General features: G+C 40.4%; 1 protein-coding gene across 10 annotated transcripts in view; it reads right to left on the minus strand.

Moving 5' to 3' along the window:
* GBF1 (golgi brefeldin A resistant guanine nucleotide exchange factor 1) overlaps nucleotides 1-17,916 on the minus strand; it is a 303,641-nt gene that overhangs the window by 102,226 nt on the left and 183,499 nt on the right. For 4 of the 10 annotated variants that reach the window (XM_068257936.1, XM_068257934.1, XM_068257935.1 and 1 more), the window contains exons 8-12: nucleotides 16,450-16,504; nucleotides 11,350-11,424; nucleotides 7,287-7,322; nucleotides 2,254-2,404; nucleotides 13-248 (exon numbers count right to left, since the gene is read on the minus strand). In XM_068257936.1, coding sequence (XP_068114037.1) covers nucleotides 13-248; nucleotides 2,254-2,404; nucleotides 7,287-7,322; nucleotides 11,350-11,424; nucleotides 16,450-16,504 — 553 coding nt within the window. The remainder of the gene's footprint in view (nucleotides 1-12; nucleotides 249-2,253; nucleotides 2,405-7,286; nucleotides 7,323-11,349; nucleotides 11,425-16,449; nucleotides 16,505-17,916) is intronic. The other 6 variants (XM_068257941.1, XM_068257940.1, XM_068257938.1 and 3 more) reach the window with 4 other exon arrangements.

Below are 17,916 nucleotides of genomic sequence, written 5' to 3' on the forward strand. Positions count from 1 at the left end.
AGAAATATTCACCTTGTTGTCATCTTGGTTTGGCTGTTCAGACAAATACGTGTCTCTGGATGACTGTAGTGTGGCAACAGAGCTTGTACTATCTATTTCAGACAAATCTTCCTTGGAGGTGGCCTGGGAAGAAAGTCCAAGCGCACTGTCAGTCATGGGGCTGACAGCACACGACGTAGCCTCCGAGCTTCCAGCTGACAGAGGAGAGGTAGAATCTGGAGAGGGCATGTCAATGAAAGGAATGCCTGCTGCAAGAAAGATACGTATATGAGCATGCAGTATGAAATCGATAGTCTTTTACAAAAAGTACAAAGTCCAAATTAGGTTGTTCTTCATTTGTGTTTAAACAAAAAGTTAACGTGTAAAGTACGTAGTAGGTCTGCTGAAACAACACATCTAGCCATGGTTTCATTGGACTTTAGGTCTTGCACACGTTATGTGTGGGGCTGTCACTTTAAGGCTGCTTACACACCAAGACGTTACAGGCGCACGTTAGTGCGCCTGTAACGCTCCCCCAACGCACAGCAATGTAACACAAGTGGGCTGTTCACACAGCCCACGTTGCGTTACATGTAACGCTGCACGTTCTGTGCAAAGTGCAGCATGCTACGGCGTTGGAGCGGCTATAGCCGCGTTAGACTGTTTGCACATGCGCAGTGGGGGGCGGAGAGGAGGCGGGGAGAGCCAGCTACAGTAGCCGCGCACATGGCTACTTAATATTCACTGCACTGGCGGGCGCTGATTGGCCGGCGGGACCACGTGATGCGGAGTGTCTCGCTCCGCATCACGTGGTCCCGCTGGCCAATCAGCGCCACTCTGGGAGACATTATAGGACTCGAGCCGCCTAACGCGGCTCACTCTACCGTCGGTTCTTGCAGCACCATACGTTGTGTTAGGTGCACGTTATGCGACCTTAACGTGGCACCTAATGCAACGTCTTGGTGTGCAAGAAGCCTAAATGCATTGCACAGTGTATGATCTGCATGGGCATATTCATGTCCATGGTCTTGCATATCATCCCCACCTGTGATGTGCGTTGCATTATCACACAGCAGTGCTCAGTTTTACACTTAGTGTGCAATACACAATGCAGGTCTTGCAAGACTTGCGTTGTGTACTGCACATGCACAAATGCAAATGCCATGCGTTCTAAAGAGTATTTGCTTTCAAATCAGAAGGTTAAAAATTTCTCTGCACAAGAGGACAGTAAAATGAATCGAGGCACACAAAATCTTGCACTGAAACACACTGTGGCGCATGAAACAATATGTAAAAATGTTTAAAAAGTTTACATTTTTAAGTCTGCTGGAAGACTATTACTGTTTGATTTGGCAGAAGATCTAGTTTTTATACTCTAACCCTAAGCAGATTTCACAGGATTTAAATGTTTTACTATAATGTATTTAAAATACTAAAGCCTCATACACATGTACACAGACTTAACCGCAGCGATTGTGACTCAGTCCCATAGAAGACTATTTGGGGCTGATTGCAGTTACAGATATGCCACTGGCCTGCAAGCTAACAATACATTTTGTTGTGGAGGGGGTGAAGAGATGACAGTGCTTTGCACAAGAAAGCAGAAAGGCAAGGAGAAAAATGGCTTCGGCCTGCCAAGATGGTCCAGAAGTCAGCATCTCTTCCTGATGCATCGGAACTGCTGTACACATTCTAGATTCTCCGCAGAGACAGCCAACTGGCCAAGAGAAATCTAGCATGTGTACGAAACATTACAGCATGGTCATACAAGCATATTTATTACACTAATCTGATGTCCTTCTTTAAAGCTTTGCATTTTTTCAAAAAGACAACTAGATTTGGACAATGACAACAATGTTTTTAACTACCATGTAAATTTAATGCACTCTGCATTGGGCCAGTCAGAAGTAAGACCTCTTTTACACGGGCAGTTGATAGGCAGTGAAATGCCTCTCAAATACAAGAGGACAAGGGGGCCCATGATGGTGCACTTAATATGCAAGGGAACAAAAATTATAACGCTCTAATGTGTCCAATCATTGACACTCCATCTCACAGTCATCAGGCAGGTAACTGGGGAGAAGAAAACTGGAAATAGCTGGATTGCACCAATGTCACGTGACAATCACTATACTGAATTAATCTGGCTTTAATTTGTTATTTTGATTTAAGCATAACTTACAAGCCAAAAACGGGGGGGATAAAAGGGTGGGCTAGAGTAGCAAATCTGTCAGTAATGTTTATAAAGAGGTATGCAGTCATTTTTCAGATTACCAGTGTTTCCAGACGATCCATTGGTAAACGATTGCTGCTGCTGAGATTCGGGTCCAGATGTTGCTTTTGTTAAGTGACGAGGTGCTCTTGGTGATCTCTTCTGTTTCTTCCATTTTGAGGACTCGCTTGTACCTCCAGCTCTCATCTTTAGCTGTTCAGAAAACACATACCACAAGTTAAAACGAGTTGTTAATTTCCTTCTACACAAAATAATTGGTGGTATTTACCAAGGTTCTCAGTTTTGTTAATTGTGTAAATCCAGCCCAAATTCCAAGCAGACATTCAGTTAGGGGGTGGTGTCATTACCGATTTCACAATTAGGAAAACTGGTCTAATGCTTCAAACCTGGCTGTACAATTCTTGTGTAACGTTGCAATCTCTATATAGATTCAATCAAGGGAGTGAAGATATGTTTTCCACTATTTCACACAGATTTCAGCAGAAATCTGATTGCAAACAGATCATCCCACTTTTGCTGTTATCTCATTCAATGCATTAGGGAACTATGTGGCCAGCAATCCTCTGCCCATTTGCCTTTCATTCACTAATAGGGAACAGTGCTCCAATCACAGAACCCTCTAGAGCACAAAGCACTGTGATTGGCCAAATAATGCAGGCATAGTTTACTACAACCCATCTGAAACCTAGCAGTTGGAGAGGGTGCTGCCCATTCAATCATGTTAATTTCCTTCGAAGGTTTCTTGCTTGGTCCCTACACTAGACTAGTGCTGAAAATGTTACTGCCACGGATGATCACACTTTCTAAATGCCGGAAACCGGAAGTAAGTTTGTCTGTTTATGTTGGCGGCCAAAGATCAGTAACCAATTTGAACAAAATGATTTAATCTGCTGTAAATGTCAACCTGTTTTAAGTACACCTTAACCAACACTTAAGCGTGTGTAGTACTTATTTCCTTACACTAGCCTTACTTACAGCCCCAGAGTTACTTGAATATTTGTAATCTCACTGTAGCCCGCGTGGTAAACTTTAAATGAATTCTCAGCGGCCCTTACGGAATTAACTTCTCTCCTGAATTTCCACACAGATTTTTTTTTCACAGCTTATCAATAAAATACATTTTAAGCCCTTAGCAAGCAAGAAAATGAATACTGTAATTAATATTACTATTTTACCTTACTTTTACTTACTTACTTTTTTGCTTCGTAGGTGCTAAAAAGTTGTTTTGTAGGCAAGATGTAAAATGATCTCCTGGGAGAAAACTTACAGTAATTGAACAGGGGCCAGCGAGGCTAGGTTCACAGTGGTCAGTTGCATAACGTACGCTTTATAATGTGTTATATTGAGTGTGAACTGCAATGGAGACTGGACATAGGCCTCAATTCACTAACCTTAACTCCTGTCTTTATCAACTCTTCTGAGCTGTTTTACAGTTATCACCATGGTGATATGATTGTGATAACTGTAAAACAGCTCAGAAGAGTTATTAAAGTGAACCAGAGACGAAGCACCCTCATGTATTTTACCATAGAAATCAGTGGGAACATTAGAGAAAACACCTACCCTGCTCTCTGTTCCATCCTCACTGCTAAAAGTGTCTGTTATCTAGCTGAGATAAGAATCCCGGACTGAGCATTGAGTTTGGCTTTGCTATAATGACTCAGCTATAATGATTTCTGAGCAAAGCCAGCAGGGGGCAGGCTTGGACTTGAAAAGACACAAAAGAACACAGTCTCAGCTATAATCTTTCTGTAGCAAAGCCAGCCGACTGCTTAGTCGGGATTCTTATCTTAGAGGTGATAACAGGCAAATTAAACAGAGAACAATGTAACAAAGAGCAGATTAGGTGTTTACTGTCATGTTCCCACTGATTTATAAGGTAAAATACATGAGGGTGCTTCATCTCTGGTTCTCTTTAAAGACAGGAGTGAAGCTTAGTGAATTGAGGCCTATAGACTTTAAAACAAAGCCTGCATGCGAGTTAGAATAGTGGGATCAGTTACAAAGCAGTACTGTGAACAGGCCCATAGAATTGTATGGGCAGTGAGTTGCCATACAGAATTATTCTGAAACACAACTGACGACTGTGAACTAGCCCTAACATTAATGTGAAACTGTCAAACTTGACAAAGTGTTCAGTAAGTGATCAGATAGATATTCAGATTGGACATCGACCGGATATAGAAGAATGCTAGCACACACACATGCATTTTCCAATAGGATTGCCAGTTATATTTCCGAATGGATATAGATCGAAGATGAATCGAAAGGACATGCACAACAAGCAATAGCCAGTATTTGGATTAATTTTTTTCAGCATGTCTGATCTGCTTCTAAATGAGAAAGTTAAATTTTGAGCTGGGATCGGTTGCTTGCAGTCAGTAGGCTGTATATGTTTTTTTTTTTGTTTTTTTTTTTGTGTGCTATCTGGTCATTTTCTCGATCAGAAATAGGATCTGAAATGAAAATTGTATGGTATGTCTTCCAGCTTTACACTTAACACATTTGCACAAACATTGCACAGCCAGATTGCAAAGTGTATTTTTTTGCCATAATGGAGGCATAGACCATACCAATTGTATAACAGCTTACACATTGGATTCCATACAAAAAATAACATCAAGTCCCTCTTCTTGATGGTTGTTTAATGAATCAAACAGTGGTTGGAAAAGGACATTCTTTGACAAGTTGATCAACCTGGAGCGTGCGGGCTTATAGGCAAGAGCAGACAAGCTGCATTAACTTTGCTGTGTAGCACGCAATACAAAGCTAGCTTATGCACAAATTAAATTGGATCAAACCTCTGCTGAGAGATCAACTATGGAGTGGGGCAAGTGGCAAACAATTGATACTAGGCAGATTTTGTTTTTTGTTTGTTTTTTTACCAGATCTAACAGTATACACCTATGTTTAGAAACACTTCATCTCCTCTTTCATCACTTGAAATAAGATGCTCTTTAGTTTTACATTCTACCATCAATCACTTTCACGACTTTCTCCCACAGCTAAAAACACACGAAAGTGCAAATTACATGAAAATGTAATTGACTGTAAAAAACATCTCCTGTATGTTAAATTAACATCCTATCATTGTGAGCCCAATAAGTGTTCATAACTAATAAGCAAATGTATTTGAACTAATAATTGTAAAGCCATAAGCCTCAAGCAAAGTAAAACAGAGCATAGAATTTAAGCCCTGTACAAACGTTAGATTTATGACAGCCAAAAATATCACTCATAACAGATATCACGCCCCTCCCCCTGCCCCCCCCCCCGACTTCTATGATGATAAACAAAGTCTATTCTGTGAGATTGTGGCAATGTGAGACTGCATTCCAGCTCCTACTGCCTCAGATCAACAGCATCTAGTAACTTGTCTACTCCCAAAGTCCAACTCAAACCTTTAGAGCCAGAGCCAACAGTCAGGCTGCCCCCACCCTTTGGAACTCCTTGCCACACCCAATCAGGACATCTCCATCCCTAGAAGCATTTAAAACTGAATAGCCACCTGCTTATGCTACGTACACACATACGACAACGATCGTTCGTTGAGAACGACGAACGAACTTTAAATTGATGAAAGAACGACCTAAGTAAAGTTAGTTTTAAAATGTGTGTAACGATCTGATCGTTAGAACGAACGTTACATCACGTAAAGCAACTATTGCGCTTGCGCATAAAAATGAGAAGTTTCATGGAGAAATAGCAAAATGCGCATGTTAAGCCTAGTACGAACGACCGTTTCCAACGATGTACTAATTTTGCAAATGATAGTCGTTGGTAAAAATCCGCCAAGCTAGATCGTTCGTTAACGATCTAGCTCGTCCGTCGTTAGACTTAATGATCGTTGGTTGCTTTTTTTTAAACGATCGTCATTTGAAACGATCGGGGAACGATCGTTTCAAATGACTATAGTCGCCTGCGTGTACGCACCTTTAGTCTGGCATTTATTACTGCAACTATGTATGTATCTGAGACAGATCTATGCCTTTTGAATCATACAGGACTTTAAGTTAATTGACTGTGAGAGTAAGACCAAAGTTTCTTTTCTTCGTTACATAGGACAGTATATGTAGCTTAGACTAATGTCCATAATTGTCAAAGATCACTAGGGAGACTTTGGCCAAAATAATCTAAATGGCTGCTTTGGCTAACTAATGCTGGCCATACACTGATTGATTATAGGATGATCGATTGACTTTTCGATTCTTAGAATCGATTAAGAATAAATTAATCGGTGGAACATGAATTGATTTTTTTCCCATACACTAGGGTTAATTTTTGTTCCATTTTTCCACCAATCGATCGGAGGCTATTTTGATCACAAAATAAGCACCCTGATGAATCAAGAGTGAGTAAAGGTTAATTGCATACATAATTAAAAGCTCCCGATATTTGTTCCATCGAATGAAATAACCCAACATACTCAATCAATTCATTTTAAAAATTCAATCGAAATATCAGCCGATAAGAAATTATTGTTCGTCAAAATGGCCACTCTATTTTTGAGCCATACTATTAATTTATGGGTTATAATAATCGATCGAAGTAAAAAAATCCTAATCCTAATGTTTGTCCAGGGCTTTGTCCGAATTTCTCAAACTTTAGTGCTCAATGCTTTCAGGACCTTTGCCTTGCTTGTGATCTTGAAGATGACCAAGATGACCAATTGAATCAGAATGTCTGAAGGCAATTCGAGAGGTGTACCAGAAGACCACTTCATAGAGTGTTTCTTCCCTACAATATGAGGTCTCTGGTGTACAGATCTGTTACCACATTATACATAATCCCTCCACTATGTAACAAATACATTAATTCTCTATAAAAATGGCATCAGCCGCAAACATTTTGTGGAGATACAAGACAAACTTTCATTAAACCGTTGATTTTTAGTAATATAAATGTAATAGCATACGGTTTACTGCAGGCAACAAAACAATTCACATTAGTTTGGATATAAACTGAACACGGATTGACTGCAATGCAGCAAAAGTGTTGATACACGTACAAATATTCACAAGGGGCGGGGAAACTTATGAGGGAGGAGACAGGGGGAATTTACAAGCCTCCTTACCTGAACTCGTTTGTTTTTCCAAAAGATATTGTAAGCCTCAAGAAAAAATGGCACGAGCCATAATTAGTAACTCATGTAAAAAGCCTACAGCTAAACACTGGGATTGCAGACAGGGGACTGGTTGACACACCAAGACGTGAAGGTTAGGGCACAACAACATGCATACCTGGGCTAGGAGCACCTGAGAGCTTTCAGACCTGAGGTCCTGTCAGACACCTGACTGCAAGTCTGACAGAACCAAAGGCTTCAAAACCAAGATGCCACCACCATGTGGACTATACAGTTCTCCTGTGGCCTGCCCTTGTAAGAGGGTGATCCGTGGTTCCAAATGTATTCAGCTTTTATTCATAGCATTATTTTCGAATATTCAAATGGCTGATGCCATATTTCTTGCAGCAATCAAGCCTAATCCAGATAGAAGAAAAAAACTTAGACCTGTCCCTTGTTAAATTTGACTTGTTTCACTGTGCTTACTATTTTGACTATTAAAAATGAAGAGGTGGTTTGGTAGCAGTTCCATGTGAAATCGCTGGCCATATGCATCACAGCCTAAAATGAGGAGTAGGCCTTTGGCGAGTGGCAACACTCACCTCCAACTATGTCATTATATTAAATGTGTATCTGCATCTTAAATTGCCAACCATGCTTACCACGGTACTACCATCTCCAACTTGACTTTCTTCTCATAGCTGGTTTGTGCTACCTGATTTTTTTGGTCTCGGTGGTAGTTGCTGTCTTGTTTGTGACATCAACACTAAGCATAAAACATGGAGAATTAACTGCCTTTTTTCTATGCAGAGCCACCTCAGTGTGCCTGAAACAGTTAACAGTGACAAGTGATTTCTACAAAGTAGACACCAGAGTATAACTTGACAGATAAATGCAAACATAAAATTCCCATAAACTAATTTGCTATATACTCCTATACAAAACCTTGCCTAATGGTAAGCTGGACTCCCGTGCTTTCAGCCTTTTAGTTTATTTTGGAAAAAAAAAAATCTAGAGAAAGATGTACTGTAAACAAAACATGCCAAAAATTACCAAAATGCACATTTTTAACAAAATAAACCCACCATACAGGAAGTGTGGAGGCCTCATCCTGAAAATGCAAATTTCCTAGCTATGATGCCGATCCTATCGTCGCAACTCTGGGAAGCCCACCTGAAGCAGGATTTTTAGAGAAAACTGGAACCCCTCATTTGTGTACCTTTTCTAGTTCAGCAAAAGAACACAGAAAAGCAACTACACAGCCAGGAATTTAGCTTTTTTAGAAATTGCTCAGCAATGGCAGCTTCCATGTTATTCTCCTTACAGGTTTACTTGAAAGTGCCTATGTAGTTCATGCACATGAATCCACTCATATCCTGAAACTCAAGTCTTTCCCAATCGAAGTTTGAGCAAAACTGATCAAAGAGGAGTTAATTTCAACAACCCTTCAGTACATTTAATGTTATCTAATCTGTGATCTTTGAAAGTGACAGTGTATAGTGACTATTCTCTTGTTCAACCTTCATTCCCATACAAGCAAAGTTTGGTACGAAACTGAAGAGGGCAATTTAAGTACAGCTGAAGGGCCTCTATTGTGCTTCACTGTTGTCTGGAAAAGGCTAAGTAGATCAAAAAGGTTGGGTATGTCTGGATCCTCATTTAAAATATTTGCACACTTGGACATGATGCAATCAGAACCAGCAATAAACCTGACACTGGTTCTTGCTGGACTGAAGCCCTTTTCACACTATATTTGCGTGTTGCACTACATTTCAATGCAACACACATTTTTTCCAGCATGACTGCCATTCATACAATCAGAACAATTGTGGTCTACTATGTCACGATTCAGCTAAATCACTAGATAATGAAATTGGCACATTTTGAATACAATGCAAGGTAAATGAGATGCCTTCATGCCACTATTCTCTAATTATGCTCATCTCGAACAGCCTCACTAAAAGTCAAAAGCCAAAAACAAGGTCCTTGTCGGTAGTGTTACCACTTGGATTTAAGTATTTATTTTATGCAAACGCTATACAGCTTGGAACGGGCATCTCATTGCACATCTCTAGTGCTTACATAGCTTGAGTAATTACACTATGAAAAGAGTAATAAGATTAACTTTAACTTAAAGGGAACCTAAAGCGAAATAAAGGTGGCCAGTTTAACTTACCTGGGGCTTCTTCCAGTGGCCTTCTTACAGTTGCATGCACAATTCCTGATCATGCTCTTGTGGCCGGGAGTGTTCTGCAGTTTGCAAAAACTGGAACGGAGCATGTGCAGAACACTTCCAGCCACGTGTGTACAATTGAGGAGGCGCTTGGTCCCAGACATGCATGCAAAGTAGCCCACAACTGGCAGTCACCAGGCTTTCAGAAGGGCACTGCTGCTGAATGGACCATCATGAAATGGAAGTGAGGGGCCAGGAGGACTTCAGGGGGCTGGAAGAAGCACCAGGTAAATTAAACTGGTATCTTTTATTCACTTTAGGTACCCTTTAAGCCTCGCACAAAACTACCAGCACTATCAACCACAGGGATCAGGACTAGATTCTTCAGGGGGCTTTTCAGGGCCAAATTCTGTACAGACGTTTCTCTAGTATACATGCTAGCAACGCATTCTGTTGATGGGGGGGGAGGAAGGTCAACTGAGCAGCAGAGAGCAGGCAGGGCAAATAGGAGAACAATGCCCTTAGCTTATGCTTGTCAGAGCCCATCGGCCAGTCAGATCACTTGTAAACACATTGAAGACGATGGGAGGTACAGCGGTACCCAGGATAGAGTCTCGGGCAGAGGCAGCTACAATCGGCAGTTACAGATGAAAACCATCTAATGCTTATAGAGTTCAGTGAGCTAATCCTTGTGTGTTCTGCTAGTGCTCTCTCTTCCAGCGCTGCCAGGGCCCATTCAGACTTGTCAGATGCAAGTGCTACAGTTTTACGCAGTTGATTTTACCGTGATTAGTGCAGTAAAATCACTATCACGATCGCTCAAGAATCACGGGAAAATGCTGCAGGTAACAGGTTTTGAGATTGCCGTTAATTGCGAAACGCCCGCGATCGGCGGCAATCGCGGAAGTGAGATCACTGCCATGGGGTTACAACTGCGCTACTGCTTTAAAAAACGCTATCTCTTCAGCGATTAGCAGGAATCACCCACTAACCGCCCAAGTGTGAATGGGCCCTCAAAATCACTTGCAAAAACAGTGAGTAATTTTGTGCTAAATGTTTCAAATTAATTTATGGGGGATTTTTATTTGTTCACATTAACATTTATTTGCTGTGCAAGAGGATGATTCTGGAGCCAAAATAAGGCTCTATCAGGAAGGAAAGCTGCAACCCTGTGAGCTGCCTCCCCTTACACATATCAAATAACAGCCCCCAATATTCATATGCTTTTTAACTACAGAGCTATGTTATCTGATATGGTTATGAACAATGAGGAGCTCGGAGTCCGCACCCAGTATCAACAAGAAATCAGGCAGCTGATATGGCAGCAACTGTAGGCCTCAAAGAGCTTCTCCGCTAAACAGTCATCCTCCAGCAAATAAAGCCAAGCTAAGCAAGGGAACACGCACTTCATAAGCAAGCTGATGCAAGCATGCTTCTCCAAGAAGTCCATTTGTAACTACCCATCTTTTAAAATGTTAATATTCAGATATAGATAATCATGTAATTAAGTATAAAAAAAAACCATATCTCCTGTCAATTCTGATCCCCACTATATTATTTTATTAATTCGCTGTATAAGTAAATACTTTTTGTTAACCACTTATCTGTACGCTGGCACAAATCTGCACAATACAAATGGAAACAGTGGATTCATCCATTCAAAGTTAGCATCTACATTCCAGAAGCATGAGTTAGCCAGTGACCTTCTAGATCAGCAGAAGTCCCAACACTGCAAAGCCCCATATGCCTCATGCATCCATCAAAAAGCCATGCCAGGTTAGATTGAGAATGGAAGAGAAGCAAACAAGCTACACAAAAAAACAGGATTCCTGTGTCTTAGTAACACATTGTACAGAGGAAGAGGAACAGAAGCAAGACCTTTAGGCTCTTAAAAAGGAGTACCCTCTCTAACTGGTTGAGGTTTTTGGACTGTTCACCACTATTAGTCTCCACTTTGCAGAGAAGACACGAGGAGATCTGCAGAAAACAGGTAAATGCATGATTGAAACAAAGACAAAACAAAGGAGCACAGAGGTGGAAGGGACTTTACTGAATGAAGAAACAAACATGGCGACATTTAAAAAAAAACAAATTATAACAAAGCAGATCAATGCAGAAGCATTTACAATATGTAGGTTCTTTTCTCCTAATTTTGCAAAGGCAAATTAGAAGAACTTTCATTATGCCTTTACAGACCTTTTATGCATTTACCCCAAGCAAAACAAATTATAGGGTGTTCGTTACTATTAAGCATGTCTAAATTTATCTACAGTGAGTTGTGGGAGCAATATTATCCAAGCTCAGCACCACCATACAGCAAAGTTCTGTATATTTCATTGTTAGTATAAGGGAGATTATAAGATAATGTCATTGCTCATATAACATATTTCAGACCTCTAGCCCCTCCCACCCCCTTGTACTGCTGAAAGATCAACTCTTTGCGACCGACCAGGACTGCAGCTATAATTCTGCAGAATCCCACTATTTTGTATGTAATAAAGCAGTATTCCTTCCCACACCCATCCCAGCGTGTTTATAAAAGTCACATTTAACACTTCAGAACTTGCAAGAAGAATGCATGGAGGTGTTATTTATTTGAACAAAGACGCTGCAAGGGAGTGAGCAAATGTTATGTTTCATTACACACAGTAGGGAGGAAGTAGAGATTACACACAGTTGGAGGAAATAAAGATGTAGCTGCATTGCAGGCCACAAAGATTCAATCTCTGAGCAGCAGCACACATAAGGTTAGCAGAGTCAGTACTGTGCTCAGAGACTGACCGCTGACCCCATTCCAGCCCATTCCTGACTTTTCCTCATGGGCAATCATGGGACAGGAGAAGAAGACTGCTATTTCGTCTAGCCTAGCAACATCTGACATGGTACAAAAGTTCAGGAGTGCAAGCCTAGCCAGCCAGGTAATAATCATATTCCTGAGCCATACAATTATAATATTTGGCTTGATAGAACAGCAGTCTATGAGCCAACAAAACTACAACAAAACTGACGGAAACTCTTTATTCTCTGTTTACAGTCTTCATGAATCCTAAAAACAATCTATTTGCTTTGCTTGCTCATCCTTAACTGTAATTAGTGATTTAAAATCACCAATTACAGTTGATAAGGATGAGCAAGCATAGGCAAGAAGTTTTTCAGTTACATGCCAAACCTTTTCCCAGATTCTTTATAAAAGACTCTGGGAAAAGGTTTGGAATGTAACTGACAAACTTCTTTGCAAAGGTGCCCATACATCTCTCAATTTTGCAGGCCGATCAATCTCAGAATTCGATAATTTTTATCCAATCTGAGGAGAACCAGTGCTGCAATACAGCTGCCTGATCAATGTTTTTATTAATTTTGGATCAGGTGATCAATCGGGAATGTTAGCTAAATCGAGGGAGAGCGTGAGTAAGTGAGTGTGTGTATAAATGCGTGTCTGTGTAGAATAATTGGAACTGGAAGTTCTAATGGTTTGGATAACCCATTGAAGCAGAGGTAAATTTTTTGACTACAGTTCCATTCTTTTTTAAAAAATTCAATTCAAAGATGTGTGTACAGAAATACTTGCTCTCAGTCAAAAACTTTTTCTCAATAACTTAAAAAAAAACTAATACACCGTAATAAAAACAGATTCAGTGCATTTTTAATGTGGAGCTGTGTAATCATGAAAAGATCGAATAATGAATTGCTACACCAGTATTACATCCACAGGCATTCAAACAACATGTAGCCTAAGCAAATAATATGGCCTGGTCACTTCAACTGTAGTATTACTATATTAAATAAAATGATAAAAAAAAAAAAAAGTCTGCATTTATGAGACAAGAATATGACACCACAACTACAGGTCATCTTCAGCATCCTAATCCAGTCATTAGCCTGCCAACAGGTGTGCAAGACAAGTTACATGGGAGGTGAGGAAGCAGACATGTCACACCTGCATCGTCAACCCATCCCGGCACAAAAGTGTCACCTGCATAAACTGGCCCTTCAGCTGCTCAAAATGGAGCAACATTTTTTCAGATGACACAAAGTGGTGCAGAATTACCAACGTGAAAGGAAGATAGTGGGCAAGCAAATGACAAAGTAAAAACTGTGTTGAAAAAATGTAAAGTCATGAATTTTGGTCGTACCAATGGTTAAGCCCCATACACAATACACAGAATACAGATGGGGCACCACACTTGGAGAGGGATTTAGGAGTACTGGTTGACAAGTTAAATAATTGTAGTAAATTCCAAGCAGCTGCAGCTAAAGCAGATAACATTTGGGATGCATTAAAATGGGAAATAAAAACGCGAGGTGCCAGTAGAATACTGACCCTGTTTAGCTCTCGGAAGGCTGCATCTGGAATATGGAATGCAGTTCTGAGCAATGCATTACAGGAACGATATTGCAATTTTGTAGCAAAACTGACCACTGATGGAAGTCTTACATATTAAGAGAGGTTAGATAAACTGTGCTCATTTAGTTTGGAGAAAAGAGGTCTAAAGGTGCCCATACATGGTACAACTTTTTCATTTTTTTCGATTAGATGGTTTAGTTCGATTATTCCATTAGATCGAATATAAAGATTTTTCCAGCATGTCCAATCAGATTTTTCTCGAAAAAAAGGATACTCGTTTGAATTTCTTGATCGAAAAATAAAATATTTTCAACTTTCATTCGATTCGATCATTTAGATCGAATAAACGGGAAAATCTAACGTTTTTATTGTACTATGTATGGGCAGTTGGGCACCATTAGGCCTCCTGCACAGTGCAAATCCGATTTGCGATTCAGATTTTCCCTAGATGCTATAAAAAGAAAAACACAGCAAAAAGGCAGCATGCATTACCGATAAAAAAAAATATCGCAAATCAGAATCGCATGCATTGTGCAAGAGGCCTTAAAGAGAACCAGAGACGAAGCATCCTCATGTATTTTATTACATTTATCAGTGGGAACATGACGGTAAACACCTACCCTGCTTTTAGTTTCATTCTTCTCTGCTTAATCTGTCTGTTATCAGCACTTTTCTCCTGGCGGACACAAAGCTCCAGAAAGTGCTAGGAAAACAGTTTTTGCCACCTATTCGGGAAGCCGTTCATTACAGTAAGTGGTAACAATGTGATCTACAGTATAATAGATTACAACAGGTAGTAGTAATGGACATTACTACATCTGTATACACCTGTATTTTACATGTTTTACGATCGTGGTCCTTTGATGATGAACTGATGATAGGCTGTATGGTCTAGGGATTCTGTAAATGATTTATAAAGCAACTGAGCGCTGCAGCATTGATCAAGCGGAGAAGAAATAGTGTTGCATCACCAACCCCGCCAGTGATGTAGAGCTCTTGGTTCCCATACTGGCAATTAATACATTGCAATTTTACATATCAAATCCAGCTCCTCATAGGGGCCTGATGCAGAGATTGCAGCAATCTAATCACCACAGAACATGATGGGAAATCTACCCAACACAGATACAGAAATACAAGGAAAATAAAAGGTTCCAGCCTTCACCCAGTTTGTTTCTAAATGCACATTACATGGATATCTACTTAAAGACCTGTAACGACTAAAAGTTCCCCTGGGGGGTACTCACCTCGGTAGGGGAAGCCTCCGGGATCCTAATGAGGCTTCCCCCGTCCTCCTGTGTCCCACGGCGATCTCGCTCTAGCCCTCCGAACAGCGGGGATGTAAATATTTACCTTCCTGGCTCCAGCGCAGTATTGGCTTTGCGCTTGGAGATAGGCGGAAATAGCCGATCGCTGTCGGGTTGCTCTACTGCGCAGGCCTCCTGCGCCCGCGCAGTAGAGCGGACCCGACAGAGATCGGCTATTTTTGCCTATCTCCGTGCTGAGAGCTGCAACAGCGCCCCCGCTGGAGCCAGGGAAGGTAAATAAATTCAGCTTCTCAGGCTTGTCAAGACTGGCTCGCTGGAGACTTTGGGGGAGCCAGCGCTGGATTGCCTGCAGCTACAGCGGAGGGGGAAGCCTCATTGGGACCCTGAGGCTTCCCCCTACCGAGGTGAGTATCCCCCAGGTTCCCTTTAAGGCTTCTTTCACACTACATCCATTGCATCGTAGCACACTTGACAATGATGCAATTACTGTATATTCTGGTGTATAAGACTACTTTTTAACCCTTGAAAATCAGGGGTCATTTTATACGCCGGGTGTCATTGATGCCAGGCAATACGCCCTTATCCTGTTACCGCCTCTCAGATCTCGCTGCTGAGGACTGTAGTGAAGTGGCACAGGCGCACATGTGCGAGATCTGAGAGGCAGAGAAGGAGGTAAATAGGATACAAGTGTAGGCCAAAAGGATGAAAGAGGCGTGTTTTATGGGCACAGCGCAGGTGCTTTTACACTGTTACATTTGCAATGCAACACTTTCCGATGGAATAATGCACAACATGAAGTGCGTTACAGACGAATGCGGTGCATGCATAAAGTCTGTGGACTGTTTGCTACATGGTACATGTTGCATCTCCTTGGTAGGTGGCGATGCAACATTACATCACCGTTGCAATCTTATTTTTCAGGATGCGCAATGCAAAGTATATACAGTAGTATGAAAGGAGCCTAAGAGGCCAAGATTAGGCGTTCACAATCAAAAGGTAAAAGGTATGTTGTTCTTCTCCTTGATGAAGGTGACCAAAGTACAGAATTTTGTGTGATGACAGTAAGATGAATATAACTCGATCTTAAAGCACAAGTGTACTGACCATCACTAGACATTACTCAAAACGAAAGCTACCTTTACATATACACGAAGACCACATGAATAAAAGGGTAATACAAACATAGAAAAGAAACAAACATTGATAAGGAAAATGTAAAACAAAGAATAATACTTAAAATGGTCAGGAAAATCAAAGTAAAAACGAAGACAAAAAAAAACAACCTATAAATCACTTTTCTCACAAATAAAATGCCCAATTCTACGAACAACACTATGATAAACGTGCAAACCTGGAAACTTCATAATTAAAGGAAAAAAATGAACCTACCTTTTTCATGTTAGCCCCCACATAACTTTTAGCTTCCTCTTTAAATTGTGGCAATCTGCAATAAAGTTTCAACAGATAATATATAAAGATACTGTTCATGAGAGGATATACACTACAGAGAGACAATGAGACAGACTAGACAGGCAACAATGCATTAAAAGTTGAGGTTTAAGTCCACATCATGTTTAGGAGACCCGTATCCATCATTCTGTGTTTCATAGTCAATAGGGTTAGGCATGTTGTGGCCGGCGCACTGGTTAGGGTTATGCATCAGTAGAGGGAGGGCTCGTGTAAGGGTAAGTTAGGGTAAGAGTTAAATATCAGATTATTTTGCATTGGGGGGATTGTACAGTGAGGGCTTGTGTCAGAACAAGGTAATTTTACCAATATTCTCCTAGTGGCTTCCTTTGGCACCCAAAATAGCACAACACCCTTTTTTAATGTAAGCCTATAGATATATGGTCAAAATTAATCTATCCATCTATCTATGAGTACTCCTGACATCAATAAGCAGTCACAAAGGAAAGGAGACCTCGGAACGGCGATAATACAATGTATAAACATGGTACCATTCTCTTCCACCCTTTGTTCCTTTTTACAGTGCTTTTAATAAAAGAAGTTTTGAATTCGGATGATACCATTTATTGTCTAACTATAAGCTTTCGGCTAATCAGCCTTCTTCAGACTATTCTAGTGATGATCAGGTAGATGCAAATACCTTCGAGTCGATGCAAATTTATGCAGCTTGAAAATGAACCAATCAAATTTCACCTCAGCAAGATTTGATTGGTTCATTTTCAAGCAGCATAAATTTGCATACATTTGCATCAACTTTACCATCACTACTCTATTTTTTTATGCTGACAAGATGTTATAAACACACAGCATACATACCCTGAACATTAGACGACTGTACATACAGTAGATTGTTTTGCAGATGTAATTAAGGCATCTAAATGACTATTTACCACAGAACATTTATCAGGGGTCTTGAGAGGATGTTTGCCAATTAATGACAGATAAGACCCTTTGTTTACTCAAACCTCACATAACTGGGACACAATAGCAGATTTAATAAAAGACAGTGGTAAGGAAATTTATGTATGCTGCCACAACACATTTATAGATTATAAAAAAAGAAATCCTGAATCTCAGCTTTAATATAAAATGCTAACTGCTTTCATATTAAGTTTGGCACTTCTTTTATTATTAATTAAAAACTCATGTAAGGGAGAAAGAAGAAATAGATTCTAGCGGTGTCAGCCTGGCATTTTACGTGAGTAAGAACACCAGTTAAATTAGGAGTTGAAGCTTGTGGTCATGACACACAGAGATAATTAAGTTTTGAAGGTCAGTGTTTTGCAGTTGCAATTTAGAATGGTCACCTGCCTGATTTGTAATGGCATACAATTAATGCAAAACATGATTTCCTGAATATCTGATCCTATTTATTTTTGGTCCCTAGCT

The sequence above is a fragment of the Hyperolius riggenbachi genome, chromosome 10 (assembly GCF_040937935.1).
Source record: "Hyperolius riggenbachi isolate aHypRig1 chromosome 10, aHypRig1.pri, whole genome shotgun sequence".
In the NCBI taxonomy this organism is placed as follows: domain Eukaryota; kingdom Metazoa; phylum Chordata; class Amphibia; order Anura; family Hyperoliidae; genus Hyperolius; species Hyperolius riggenbachi.